The sequence below is a fragment of the Cololabis saira genome, chromosome 21, assembly GCF_033807715.1.
Source record: "Cololabis saira isolate AMF1-May2022 chromosome 21, fColSai1.1, whole genome shotgun sequence".
NCBI lineage: Eukaryota > Metazoa > Chordata > Actinopteri > Beloniformes > Belonidae > Cololabis > Cololabis saira.
In genome coordinates this window covers 28,676,860-28,690,534 of record NC_084607.1, presented here as the reverse complement: position 1 = coordinate 28,690,534, position 13,675 = coordinate 28,676,860, and the positions used below count along the sequence as shown (strand labels likewise).

The 13,675-nt window shown below is 39.9% G+C and overlaps 1 protein-coding gene across 2 annotated transcripts; it reads right to left on the bottom strand.

Moving 5' to 3' along the window:
• Positions 1 to 595: 595 nt before the first annotated feature.
• triobpb (TRIO and F-actin binding protein b) lies at positions 596 to 12,924 on the bottom strand. Of its 2 annotated transcripts, none has more exons than XM_061711839.1 (12): positions 12,621 to 12,924; positions 9,515 to 9,571; positions 7,906 to 7,974; positions 7,642 to 7,731; positions 7,001 to 7,110; positions 6,112 to 6,559; positions 4,737 to 4,986; positions 4,264 to 4,363; positions 2,960 to 3,119; positions 2,557 to 2,655; positions 2,133 to 2,219; positions 596 to 1,862 (listed from the first exon to the last, which is right to left on the bottom strand). In XM_061711839.1, the coding sequence occupies exons 1-12, from the start codon at positions 12,624 to 12,626 to the stop codon at positions 1,701 to 1,703; spliced, it is 1,638 nt and encodes a 545-aa protein (XP_061567823.1). In that variant the 5' UTR covers positions 12,627 to 12,924; the 3' UTR covers positions 596 to 1,700. The 2 variants fall into 2 exon arrangements, with proteins under 2 accessions (XP_061567823.1, XP_061567824.1); XM_061711840.1 differs by having other exon boundaries at positions 6,115 to 6,559.
• Between the last annotated feature and the right edge of the window lie 751 nt (positions 12,925 to 13,675).

Here is a 13,675-nt window from a genome sequence, read left to right as displayed (position 1 = left end):
ATATAGATTAACTACTTACTACTTTTTTAACAGATGTATGTGGAGATGGTTAGGTTTAAGTGAAATTATTAAAAAAAAAAAAAGAACAAAAACAAAAGCCAGGTTGCGTCTTTAGTTTGCTGATGTGGGTAGGTACAGAATAAAAGTATTAAAAGTATTCCCTCAGATATCGTGGTGTACAGATGGAACTCCATATCTCACATTATCAAAAGCTCTGTTTCTCTAGAGATTTTTAAAAGAAATGTATCATTTCATTTAATTCACATTTAAAAAATGTCAAGCTTTCTTTGTTGATTTTTTTTTGTGGTTGATTGTTTTTTGTGTGTGTTGATGATCTGTAACTACTGTATGTAGTCTAACCTTCTTTGTTTTTTGTTTATATTTTTCGTCTTGTTGTGTTTTTTTGTTTTTTGTAATTAGTTTTACTTCCTAAATTGAGGGGAGATCCACTGCATAAGCCTGTTGGCTTTTTGACCTCTCCTGTCACATTTGTTTTACTATTTTGATTGTAAGTGTTACTTTTATTGTGTGCAAACTAATAAAAATAAAATAAAAACAATAAAAGTTAAAGGAATTTACAGCATGAAAGTTTCTGCTGAAGTTGCTTTATTGATTGCAAAACGAGTATAATTTACAAAGACTTTACAGGCTCTACAGTACATTAAATATAAAAATGCTTCCAAAACGCAGGTAGATACAGTAAGTCATTTTATCACAATATTTCTTAATAAGAAATGTAAAAGTACAAAATAAAAATTAAAAAAGAAGAAAAATGGCTCATTGATGCAAAACCTGTCATTTGTTGTGATGGTGGCACAACTAAAGCATAGCAGGAATGATCAGGCAAGACTGGGAGCTTGGGGGTTCATGGCTTAAAAATACAGACACGTGTAACAATCATTCAACAGTTTTTGCAAGATTCCTAATTGAAAATTAAGTATGAACCAGTTTCTAAGCAATCATACATCACATTCCCAATTCAGCCTGCCAATCAGAAATTGTCGGTTGTTTTTTTTTAATCCCAACATAATTGTGCTTTATCAAACAACAGACAAGCCCAAATGTTTATCCAGAAAATGAAAAATAATGACCACAAATGATAAACTCCCACTTCTTAAGAAATGCATACCATCTCCACAAAGTAAACACAAACATAACATGAAAGCTGTATAACAAAACTGATGACAGTAGCTACTTCTGACCCCTGCTGTCTCAGGCAACAGACAGGGGCAATGACAAGTTCATCAACCACAAGAGTCGACAGCATGAAATCTATCAATGCCTGATGAAATAAAAACCTGATAAATCTTCCAGTTTTTAGACCAAATATGCACTTATACAGGCTTGCACTCACACAAGCAAAAAAATAAAAATAGAAAAGTGCACTTTAACGCATCACATGTGGCTCAGTGTAATGAAACCGACTACTCATTGGCAGAATGACTGAAAGCTGAGTCTTTACTAAGGTTCTGACATAGTTGTAGGAGTCCAACACCTATGCTCCAATTTCTTTATCTTTGATTCAATTACCACGGTGACGGATTAAAAACAAAAAAGAAAAAAGCTCTGACAAGTATCTAAAACAGACTCATATGTTTTGGCTGTATCATGGTGACAATGCAGTCTCACTCCCTTTCAGTTCTACATCAGTCCCAATGTGTTGCTGCATCTGCGAGAGCCTCGGTACCACCAGCAGCCTCTCAGTGGTCCAGGCTGTTCCCAAGCGTCTGGCCCTCCTGTAGAGCAGCCATGGCCAGTCTCAAGTGCTCTTTCAGACTCTGAATCTCACGCTCAGTTCTGCCTTTCATCCCACTCAGCTCCCCGTGCACCTCGGCGTAGCGCTCACAGGCCAGCCGCTTTTCCTGCAGAGCAAAGAGCAGTACATGAGTCATTTATCTTCCAAACCGGAAACAAAGAAGAGCCCCGAGGCTAACTGTGACATCATATCCACTACCAAACAAACCTGTAATTCCTGCATTTTAAATTATATGTAGCGTACATCTGCAGGCTACAAAATACTTCACCTAGACTTAATTTACACATGTGAAGATTAGCATTCCACACTGTTCATTCAATAGTTTACACAAAGAAACGCACACATTTGGGACGGATCAATCATACACCAACAGTACCGTATTTAGAAATTGCAGCTCGTTCCTGAGACAGCTGATCTCTTTGTGCAAGTACTCTATCTCATAGTCTTTTATCCTGAGGAGAACCTGAGACAAACACAAGAGGGGTTTTCTTTTAATGAACAGAGAAAACATATCTGTTCTAGATGAATAAAAAAAAAACAACACACACACACACACAACTGCAAAGCCTTGTAATAGCTGCAATGTCTCTGATAAATATATTTGCTGTTGGCATTTCTCCAATTTTGAACTTTAAATTAACACAAAAGAGAGAAACTAAGGTAGATGCAACAAACTACAGCACACAAAAGGGTGTATTTGTCAGTTCTGAAAGTTGTACACAGTATATGTGCATGTATGCAGCAGTGCAGGAAGATGCAAAACACCCTCTCACCCACTTTCAGTTTCACAAAAACAGTACCTGTAGTTCACATGGCATCTTGTCTTTGTCCCCTGAGCCCTGATCTGTGATGGTGGATCGCGTACGAGTCATTTCTTCTGTCAAACGGGCCTTTAGGTCCTGGAGTGGAAAATATTTTGTCTTTACAATTTACAGTAATAGCCATTTCTTACCATACAGGTGCACAAAATCCATTTCTAATTTTTTTATAGTCGTAGTGCTAACTTCAGGCATATTTTCTCACTGTATCAAGTTAATATAAAAAAAAACAAAAAAAATAAAGAGCAGTAAGCAGTAACTGGTATTATGCATGTACCCTCATGTCTGAACCTGAGGCTAGGCTTCTGAATATGATCAAATATACAAGTACATAATTCATTAAAAATGAACACCTGCCAAATTGTACAACTTGCCACTAACTGACCACGTTCTCCTTCCTGAGCTGCTCCAAATCTTTCTCCTTGCGGCTGATTTCCCTCTCTCTCTCGGCGCTGCTCTGCTCTGCTCGGTTCAGCTCCAGACACTTTTGAGAGTAGCGTTCAGACAGACCAGCCAGCTCTCTCTGCAGGGCCTGAGTTTCCACCCTGCAGAAAATAACACAACAACATTAAAATTCTATCATGTGGGTAGTACGGATCAGAAGGACACACGCTGTTTCTCAAGTGTGACAACCGTTCTTTATGCAGTATGCACAATAAAGGATAATCCTCTAAATAATTAGCACATTCTTCCTATTCACTGGAAGTTCCTGTTTCCTGTTCTTTACTTATTTCAACTTTTAAAAAGGCTAAATGGTATCACATGACATGAATAGTGTTCGATAACAACGTGCTTAGTGCTTTTCTGTTGTCATGACCTAAGTATTTCCTGCTGTGGCTGTACAACCCCCGCGCCATTTACAAGCAATAACCACAAAAACGAGGAAGAATATGCAAAGTGAGAAATGCAGTAGTCAACACAGATAAACCGTAAAGTGCAGGCCCCCATAGCAGCCACAGAGACACCCTGTGCCAAAAGCCTTGTGAAGCTGACAAAAGGAAGCTAATCCATGAGCAAATTCTTCTACATTCCTAAAGTGCCTGACAGGACCTGCTGGCCACTGCGGTAATGGGCTTGCTTCAACAAGGAGCCCTGAATTGCACTGAAGTTGAAGCAAATTCACGTTTTATTTCACCGAAAGCTCAAATGTGGCTGAGCAGCTCCCACTTAAATGCACAAGAGACCTATTCACATAAATGTCCAGTGGTGGCTTGCAATGACTGAGGGCAGGAAATTATTACCAAAGCTTACTAAGACAAAGATGCCTGCACATGTGGAGGAGATTACGTTTTTTCCAAATCATGTCACCTATTTGTTTTCTGCAAATATACAAACCATGCACTATGAATTTTTACTTAAATAACTGCCATTGCCAGCCAGGATAGCTGGAAGCTGTGGGCTGCAGGAGCAAATGCTGCTGCAGATAACTGCAATAGAAAGAACCACCACAGAGGCAGCTATGAGTGTTTTAGAGAGAAAAATAAAACATACTGGTACACAAAGCCGCACTACAGTCATAAGGTCCGTAAACAGTAAAGAAGTGTTGAAATCAAAATAGAGTTCAAAAAGGGATGTGGCTCAACCCATGGTTACTGAGTAGATGGCACAAGCGCGAGGTGAACCAAAAGCTCCCGAGGAGGGACATTATAGATCTGTCGCAATGACAAGAGCTTCTCTGAAGTTACTTACTGTTGCTGAGCTCGCAGAGTCTGTGAATCTAGCACCCCGCTGCTCTGCCTCTTCACTCTCTCCAGCTCCTCTTTCTGCTTCTTCTTCAAAGCCTCCATCACTGAAACACAAACACAAGCTTGACATTAACTTACTCCCGACAAATGGTGAGGGCATGTGAAGGTTTTTCCTGATGGAGAAAGACGAAACCAACTGGAAAACAGCATCTTTTTTTAACAAAGAAAAATAATGTAGGGAAAAAAGATCACAGATTAAACCTGCATTTAAAAAACAGATTGTGAACAGATTAATAAAATACAAAGGGCATCATCAAAATATCTATAGTGTTAGATTAACTTTATTTTTTACAGCATTTAAAACTCTGATATTATCCTCTACACTTAACCTGTAAAACAAGTCTCTACTGGAAAATGTCACAGGATTCTCTATTTATTTTTGACACGCATTGTTTTGAATCCGTCTGGGTGACTGACCCCGTGCTGTGTCCTGGGTCTCCTCCAGCAGCAGCCGGTTTTTCTCGTTCTCTAGTTCCCTGATCTGTCGGTCGTGCTGCTTCTGCAGCTCTTCCAGCGCCTGCTGGTGAGCCCGCTCCATGGCCACCAGGCTGCGGCTGCAGGGAGCTTCAGGGCCACAGCGGCCCCACACATGTCCTCCACCTCTCCCTCCCCCTTCTCCTCCCTCCCTCTGTTGCAGTTGCTCCAGCTGTTGCCTCAGTGACGCCACCTGAGAAGAGATGAAGGCGGAGGTAAAGCCCACCAGCTCTGACATGCAGCTGTTACTTTTTTGTTTTTTAAATCCAAACTGCATATCAGAGACAGAAAAGAGTCAAACCAAGCTGCACAGCACGACACACAAAAGCAAACAGGCCTGTCAGAAGTATTAACATAGTTTTTTCATTAATGCATAATTTTCCTTTTTCTTTTTTTAAGTCATTTTTAAATTGTTTTATTTTTTCAACAAATTTTCTTTTTTTTTAGCTTTTCATTTTCATTTCAGTTTAAATATAAGGTTGTCCCAATCGATCGGACGCCCGATCACTGCATTTTCAAAACATTGGTATCGACCAAAAAAGTATTTGGATATACTTAGTTATTAATGTTTTTAATATATATTAAATTGTTTTATATATCGTTGCATTTAACGTCACTTCTGGCCGCCGTCACTTCCGGCCGACGTAAGCGAAACTAACATGGTTTACATGTTTGAATTGTGAAACTTTATATATGTTCATGTTGCATTAAGCTGCTGCTATTCATTTCATGCCATTCAGAATGTTGCACTAAGGTTAAGCCAAAAAGTATTTTAATTTTCTTCTACCTCTTTCGAAGTTAAATGTATTTATTTTTGTTATTGCACTATTCTGCACTTTTTGTTTTAGTTTACAATTTCATGTGTTTACATTTTGTGGCACCAGTGCTGATAAGCTTTGTTGAAATATATGTCCATGTTGTTCTCCAATGGACAATAAAAGAAACTTGGGATAACTCAAGTTTTAGTCCTTTTTTTTTTTTCTTTTTAATTCATTGCCAAAATGTATCTGATCTGGAAAAAGTATCGAAAATGTATCGGGTGCCAAAAAAAGTGATCGGATCGGGAAAAATCGGGATCAGCAGATACTCAAACTCAAGTGATCGGGATCGGATCGGGAGCTAAAAAATCCTGATTGGGACAACCCTATTTAAATGATTGTTATTTCAGATGGAAAACATTTCTGAAAAGTGAAGGGCAGGTTAGAAAGCAATGTAGTATGTTAAAAAGGAGGAAACAATGTTTTTACTTCATCCAAGTAGATGAAGTGTTAATTTGCATTTTAGTATATTTGCAAATTAGAAAATCATCCCCACGCACTACCTCCCTCTGCAGCGCCTCGTTGGCTGACTGGCTAGAAGTCCGTGATCCAGGTGATGGGAAGGAGCTCACGTCCTTTAACGGCATTCGTTCAAATTCAGCCCACTTCTTCTCGATATCCTCTTCCATGCGTAGCCTTTGGTTTGATCCCGTGCCGCTGGCCTTCTGGGACAGCACGGCCGCCCACTGGCTGCTTGTATTCCTCTCCTCCTGCCATTGGCTGTGCTCCCTCCCCTGCCCCTCTCCCGCCTCTCGCTGACCGGCTGGTGGAGGACCGGTGGAGGCGGGAACCGGTGAGAGCTCCACGTAGTCCAACCTGCGATGAGGTGTCGTGGTGGAGCTCAGCGGGACTTCTGAATGTGTGTCGCCGTGACGTGAAGATGGACGACGTGAAGACAGTGAAAAGCGCCCATGGGAGTTTTCCTTGTCGCTGTTGTTATCTGGTAATCTGAAGATTAGAAATTAAAAAATAAATCATCCACCTTTAAGGCACTATATCGGACAGAAATCTAGTAAAAAGCAACGGAAGGAATAGTCTTAAACCTTCAAGACTAATGCCATTGGTGTTTTTATAGCAGATCTGTGACCATACTCAGTTGTTGAGAACACAGATTTTAAAACACACATTTTATATTGTTGCTTAATTTGAGAATATTTCACTTTGCGAAAGTTGAAAATGAAATGAAAGCCATTATTATGTTTTGTGTTCTTCCCCTTACTGCACTGAAAATGAACCAAACCGTAACCTCAAAAACATGGTACGTACTGAACCGTGATTTTTGTGTGACATTACAAACCTATATATGTATATATATATATACATATATATAAAATGTATGAATAAAAAATGTGATTTGGTTTCTGTCTTTGGTGATCATGTGGTAATTACTGTGTGAGGTCTGGAGAGCTGCTGGGCCGAATACTCTTCTTTAAAACTTCTATCCAGTTCCGTCTGATTCCAGCCGTCATGGCAGACAGTGTGAACATGGCCTCCCGCGTCTGAAAAAAATGAAAAAAAACAAGTTCAGGATATGCAAAGATATGGAAGAACAGGGCTGAGACGGAGATGATATAGTAAAAAGGAAAAACTATGTCATTGTGATATTTCTGAGAGATTTTGTGATCTAATGTTTGAAAGTAAAGCTTCAGTTCATTATTTAGCACCAAATACCTTTCAAAAAGACTGACATTATTATTTGGGGCACCACTTGAGTGTGCTTTTTTTGTAGTACATTCATTGTACCATCATTGCACTTTAACGTGCCATAAAACCCCCAAAATGCTATACAGGTGAATAAAACTACAGATAAATAAAACCATAAAATAAAAATAAAAGCTCAATTTCATTGTGTTGCCCCAGGAAGTAGCAAAATACTAAAATAATCTATTTTTTTTAGTTGCACAAATAGTTGAAAGTGTCACGATTTTTTTAATTGCATCAATCAAAATTGTGATTTCATTTAAAAATCTGTTAATCTTTCAGCACAAACTCTGCTTTGACAGAGTCTGACCTTTGACACAGATAGTCACCTGTATCTGAAACCCATAGTTCTTCTCCACATCAAACTCCGACACCTTCACACAGGATTTAAGGTCAATCTCCCCATCCACGTCATCTTTCTGTGCAGAAAACAGAACAACATTGTGTATCTTTGCCTTCTGTGCCAACAGCCTCACATATTTGTTTTCCTTTGCATGCTCTGTGAAGTATTTAACAGTTCACAGTTATCATTACAAACCTTCACAACAGACGTAAAAAAAAAAGGACATGAAAAATAATGATTAAATAAATACCTCCTCTGCGCTGGAGTCTCTGTAATACTTCAGACCAGCGTCAGTCAGAACAAACCAGTGCTTCTTCCACTACAGAAAACAACACAGGTTTAAGCAGGATCACTAACTGCTCAGTACAAACATTAAAGGATACTTATTAGTGTTCATGAGAACATATATGGGGATCTGAAGTGACTATCAAGTCTGAAACTGAGATAACATAACCATGTCATTTTATTTGGGAAAATGTGTCATTCAACGAGCCCTTCAGATTTAAAGTGTCCTAAGACATTATAAACCTGGGTAAGAGTAGAATTATCTAGACTTTTTATGTGCACCCAGGTCCACATGATATTGAATTCAGTAGACCTCAGAAGTGGGGAGCGCAAAGCTGTAACACAGACTTTAAAAAAAAAAAAAAATACAAAAAAAGGTGTACGAGTACACCCACTTAACAAGCTTCTCTGAATACATGGATAAAAAGGGAGCTTTTGTTCTGTATCCCTGCTGTATTGTGACCAAAACATAGCACAGACCTTTCATTAAGACCTCAAGTTATTGTGTAAACTTTAAAAAGATGGCAAATGTGTGTGTCCTTTAAACACTATCACTATAATGAAATAGAAGCATCCCATTTACAGAGTAAGCCTGGTGTAAAAGACTGACGACAAACAGAGAAACACCAAGGCCCCATGCTGAACTAAAGACTACCAGCCTGTGATGTGTGCAATGAGAAACTTGATCAGGGGTCATTCGTTTCAACATTCAAGCCACCCAATTGTTAATACAATAATTAGTATAACGTGACACTTATCACCCTACAAACAAGCTTTCTCATTCAGAGCAAAGGATGTTGACATGGTAGTAGTATTATGGTACTTTTCCACTAGTACCTACCCAGCCTGGCTCGGCTCGCCTGCACTCGGTTTGGCGCTTTTTCTGTAACTATTCTCCCGAGGTTTTAAGCGGCTGAGTCGGCTGCATCTGACGTCATCACACTACAGGCCACCGATTGGTCGGGGGGTTGGAGTCAGACATCTGAGTCAGGATGTGACATCAGAGAAAGAGCGACTCTGACGGCGGCTTCTTGTTAATTTTATTCGACCAGCAATGGCAGTGCAAAAGTCTGTTTGGTGATCCAACTCTGAGGTGCAGATGTTCATAAACCTGGTGGCTGAGGAAAGAATTAAAAAGGGATCTAGACGGGCGATAAGGAACAACCAGATCTACCAGGAGCTCTGTCACTTCATAGCTGCTCGCGGCTCCAGCTGACTTTTCAGCAGTGCCGAGACGAACTAAGAAAAATTAAAAAGCGTCGCCGCTTGAAGCTTCTCTCACTCTCATTTTTTTAACTTGATATGGAACACAAGCCACAGACCCAGCAGCACGTATATATCATCTCCTCCATGTTCTACATCTTTAGTGTTGTCTTCTTCGTTTAGATCACACAATCAAATGTGTCACAGCAGCTTCGCTCCAACCCTGCCTACTTCTCCAGATGTTGAATTGTTATGGAAAAGAAACTAGGCCGAGTTGAGTCGAGCTGAGCCAAGTAGGTACTAGTGGAAAAGTGCCATTAGAGAAGGGAGAAGGAGACATTTTGACCTACAACAGAAGTATGACCCTTTACCTCCCCGCTGCCATCCAGTTTGGACATCCATCCCTTCTTGAAGTTCAAGAGGTCAGGCTGCAAAGCAGAAAAAAGTAGAGTCAAAGCCTGTAAATTTCATGTAAATGGCCGAGGAAAATCCAGCAGCTGACAGGAAGGAAATGTGTGATGTCTTTGCTGGTCCGTAAGACAAGATCACTCATGTGTAAAGCAACAAATCACAAACAAGTCTGAACAGGTTTTATAAAGAAGAAATATAATAAGTGAATAGAAACAGAGACATAAGAAAAAGCTAATGGATGTACTAATTAAACTGTAAGTGTAAGAAATCCTATCAAAAGATAACACAGCTCAATTAAATTATGTCTCAGTCCATGTCCTGAGACATCAACCACAGCACGAAGACTGACTGATGAACGGGAGAAAATTTGTGGGGGTTTTGGTTGTTTTCTGTTTTTTTAAGTCAACCATTGAAGAGGACATATTATTTAAGTATTATTGAATTGAACTGTGTGTAATTCTTCAACAGAAACTTATTTTAATGGAATTTTTACGCTTCACATTTAACACGATGGAAATATAATATATAGTGAGGCGAGTGATCAAAGACTAATACACTGAAGCAGTTTCACTGCAGGATGGCATTTGGTTCAAAGGTTCCTGTTTTCTTGCACTGCTGCAGGACTGCTTTAGTTTTTGACACCATGAGAGGAAAAGAAAACATGCACGAGGTACCTCAAGAAGTGGTGATCCCAGATTAAGATTAGGCAACTTTCCCCAACATGCATTCCTCCCTCTGCTTATCTCCTTTACTTCCATGTACATTCCTTACTTTTAAATCTCTCCATACTTGCCATCTCATCTCCCACAGGCCCATTTTCACATCTACTTTGTAACTGCTGTTTGTTAATTTCATACCAGTGTCAAAAAACCTTTCATTTTGTTCCTATTCATTTCAATTCCCATCCACCTTTATAGTTTTTCCTGTGGTTTATCAACTTTAATCACAGCTTGTCAGTTGTTAATTCACCCTTCCCTGTGTTCCAGTAAACCAGAGCACTGCTCAGGTTTCTCTCCATTTAAGCCAGCTCATCCATGCTACTGGTTTTCTTTATCAATTATTACAGTCTGATGCCTGCTAACACACTGTGTAAAAGGAACAATGTAGTACTTTGATTAGTTTTATGTTTAATAAGTCAAATAACTTTTCTTTTTCTCACCCATATGTGATCTGACAATGTTTCTAACATCTGTGACTGTCAAAATATGAATTAAGAAAGTAGTGTATCCACATAAATCCAGTCATAATCACAGCTAAGAGCTGCATCATCAGGGCATGAATAAAGCTTTACATTTAACATGGCAAAGAAAAAGATAAAGACGTCACTCAGGACGGATGAGAGTAGAATTAACAGACTCTTGTTTATTCATCCTCAACTTCACATCATGTGGCAGTTATTGTACATCAGAACTGGTTAGAGTCAAGCTGTCGCATGATTTTAAATAAATGGCGACATAATGAAAGGGGGATTATCTGGAGTGGAGCGGCTAACTCCACCCCCTAAAACTAAGTTATGACAAGAAGCTGAGCTTTTGTACCACATTTTGATCAAAATGTGTCACAAATGTTTTATAAAGACCTCAAAAAAATGTATTACCTTGAAAAAAATACAGAATATGTACTCTTTAATTAACACATAAAAGAATAAAAAAACTCCTGCCAGCTCTCTGGTTAAACTATAGTAGTAATTTGTGCCATTTCATGACTGATACATTCATTAGTCGATACATGCCCCTAGGTAAAAAAAGAAAAAAAAGCCAATAGGGAGGGAATACATGTTAGGAATAACCTTAATGCTGGCCTTGATTACAGCATACAGGACTGTCTCAGAAAATTTGAATATTGTGATAAAGTTCTTTATTTTCTGTAATGCAATTAAAAAAACAAAAATGTCATACATTCTGGATTCATTACAAATCAACTGAAATATTGCAAGCCTTTTGTTATTTTAATATTGCTGATTATGGTTTACAGTTTAAGATTAAGATTCCCAGAATATTTTAGATAGGATATTTGAGTTTTCTTAAGCAATATTAAAATAATAAAAAAGGCTTGTAATATTTGTTGATTTGTAATGAATCCAGAATGTATGACATTTTTGCATTACAGAAAATAAAGGACTTTATCACAATATTCTAATTTTCTGAGACAGTCCTGTATGCTGTCAGATTAGTAACCCTGGTGAGATTGAAGGTAAACAAACTTCTGCAGACGGTTTCATACAGCATGCACTCTTCACAACCTCTCCTGCCGGTATAAAAGCATATTGTCTGAAGAGATTTGCCCTTTAGGTGTCGTTAAATGAGTTACCTCTCTGCACAATGTGAATAGGTGGATCCCTGTGTGCACGCATTGTGATGACAGTTCCTGGATTTACCGTGGCCTGGAGAGTCAATAGCTCCTGATTGCGCTATAAAAACACACGGCCAGGTTTTTCTTGGCAGTTCGTGTCTGTGTGCAAACCGCAGCAGCCATGAGGGGGAAAATGAAACAACGAGGAAGCCAAACATTGCAATAACAGTGCACTTGTGAAAACCTACCACGCTTCTAAAAACGGAGTCGTGTCGTTTCTGCGTCGGTTTGATTTCCTGACATGTTAATTTGAGGAAGGTGGTGTTATGTGTGACATCGTGCATATATTTGGTTTGTGCACAGAGGCGGGCTTAAGCTTGAGTTATGGTTCTGCGTTAAATCGACGCAGATCCTACGGCGTAGGGTACGGCGTAGGTTGCGCGTAGCCGCGTACCCTACGCCGTAGGCTCTGCGTTGGTGTAACGCAGAACCATAAATCAGCCTTAAGCGACACGTCCTGCTACTGAAAACAACAACCGCTACAAACAAGAAATAACTCTCACATCTGACACCTCAACAGGGATCCACCATGAAATAATAATAATAATGCCAGAATTAACAGAAGTTTTACAGAAGTTAGCTATATTCAATATAGAAACTAACATAACCTCTGCGCGCTCCCGGGTGACTTTATCTGACATTAATTCAGAAAGCAGTGACAGGAAAAAGACTGTTTTAAAAGGTACAATGTGGTTTCAAGAGGGGTCCGCTTACCGTCATGATAACAGGGTCCAGAGAGTGAAAAACACGGTGAAATGTGGAGTTTGGTAGGAAAAGCCTCTCAGGAGAAAAGCACCTTACTGGCTCCCGCAAGTTTCACGTTACGCAAAGTCGGAGAAACCCCCGCCATTCATAGCGAAGTGTCAACCGAAACCGAGCGAGGGGGTCCCCGGTCCTAGTCCGACGAGGAAACCACGCACATCCCGAGAAAAAACAGGGACGAGCCGCTGTCGTCCGAGGCTGATAACTCTAACTTTTCTGACAAGCAATTTAGACGTGTGTCGTGTCGCTGCGCGCCGTCATGTCTGCCACTTCCTGGGCGGGTCCGCGGCTCAAACACGCTCCTACCGGGGCAGACATCACAACTACAGCTGCAAACATCACAACTACAGCTGCAAACATCACATCTACAGCTGCAAACATCACAACTATCACAACTAGGACTGCAAACATCACAACTAGGACTGCAAACATCACAACTATCACAACTAGGACTGCAAACATCACAACTACAGCTGCAAACATCACAACTACAGCTGCAAACATCACAACTACAGCTGCAAACACCACAACTACAGCTGCAAACATCACAACTACAGCTGCAAACATCACAACTAGGGCTGCAAACATCACTACTACAGCTGCAAACATCACAACTAGGGCTGCAAACATCACTACTACAGCTGCAAACATCACAACTAGTGACAAACATCACAACTACAGCTGCAAACATCACTAGGGCTGCAAACATCACAACTAGGGCTGCAAACATCACAACTAGGGCTGCAAACATCACAACTACAGCTGCAAACATCACAACTAGGGCTGCAAACATCACAACTACAGCTGCAAACATCACAACTAGGTCTGCAAACATCACTACTAGGGCTGCAAACATCACAACTACAGCTGCAAACATCACTACTAGGGCTGCAAACATCACTACTAGGGCTGCAAACATCACAACTAGGGCTGCAAACATCACAACTAGGGCTGCAAACATCACTACTAGGGCTGCAAACATCACAACTAGGGCTGCAAACATCACA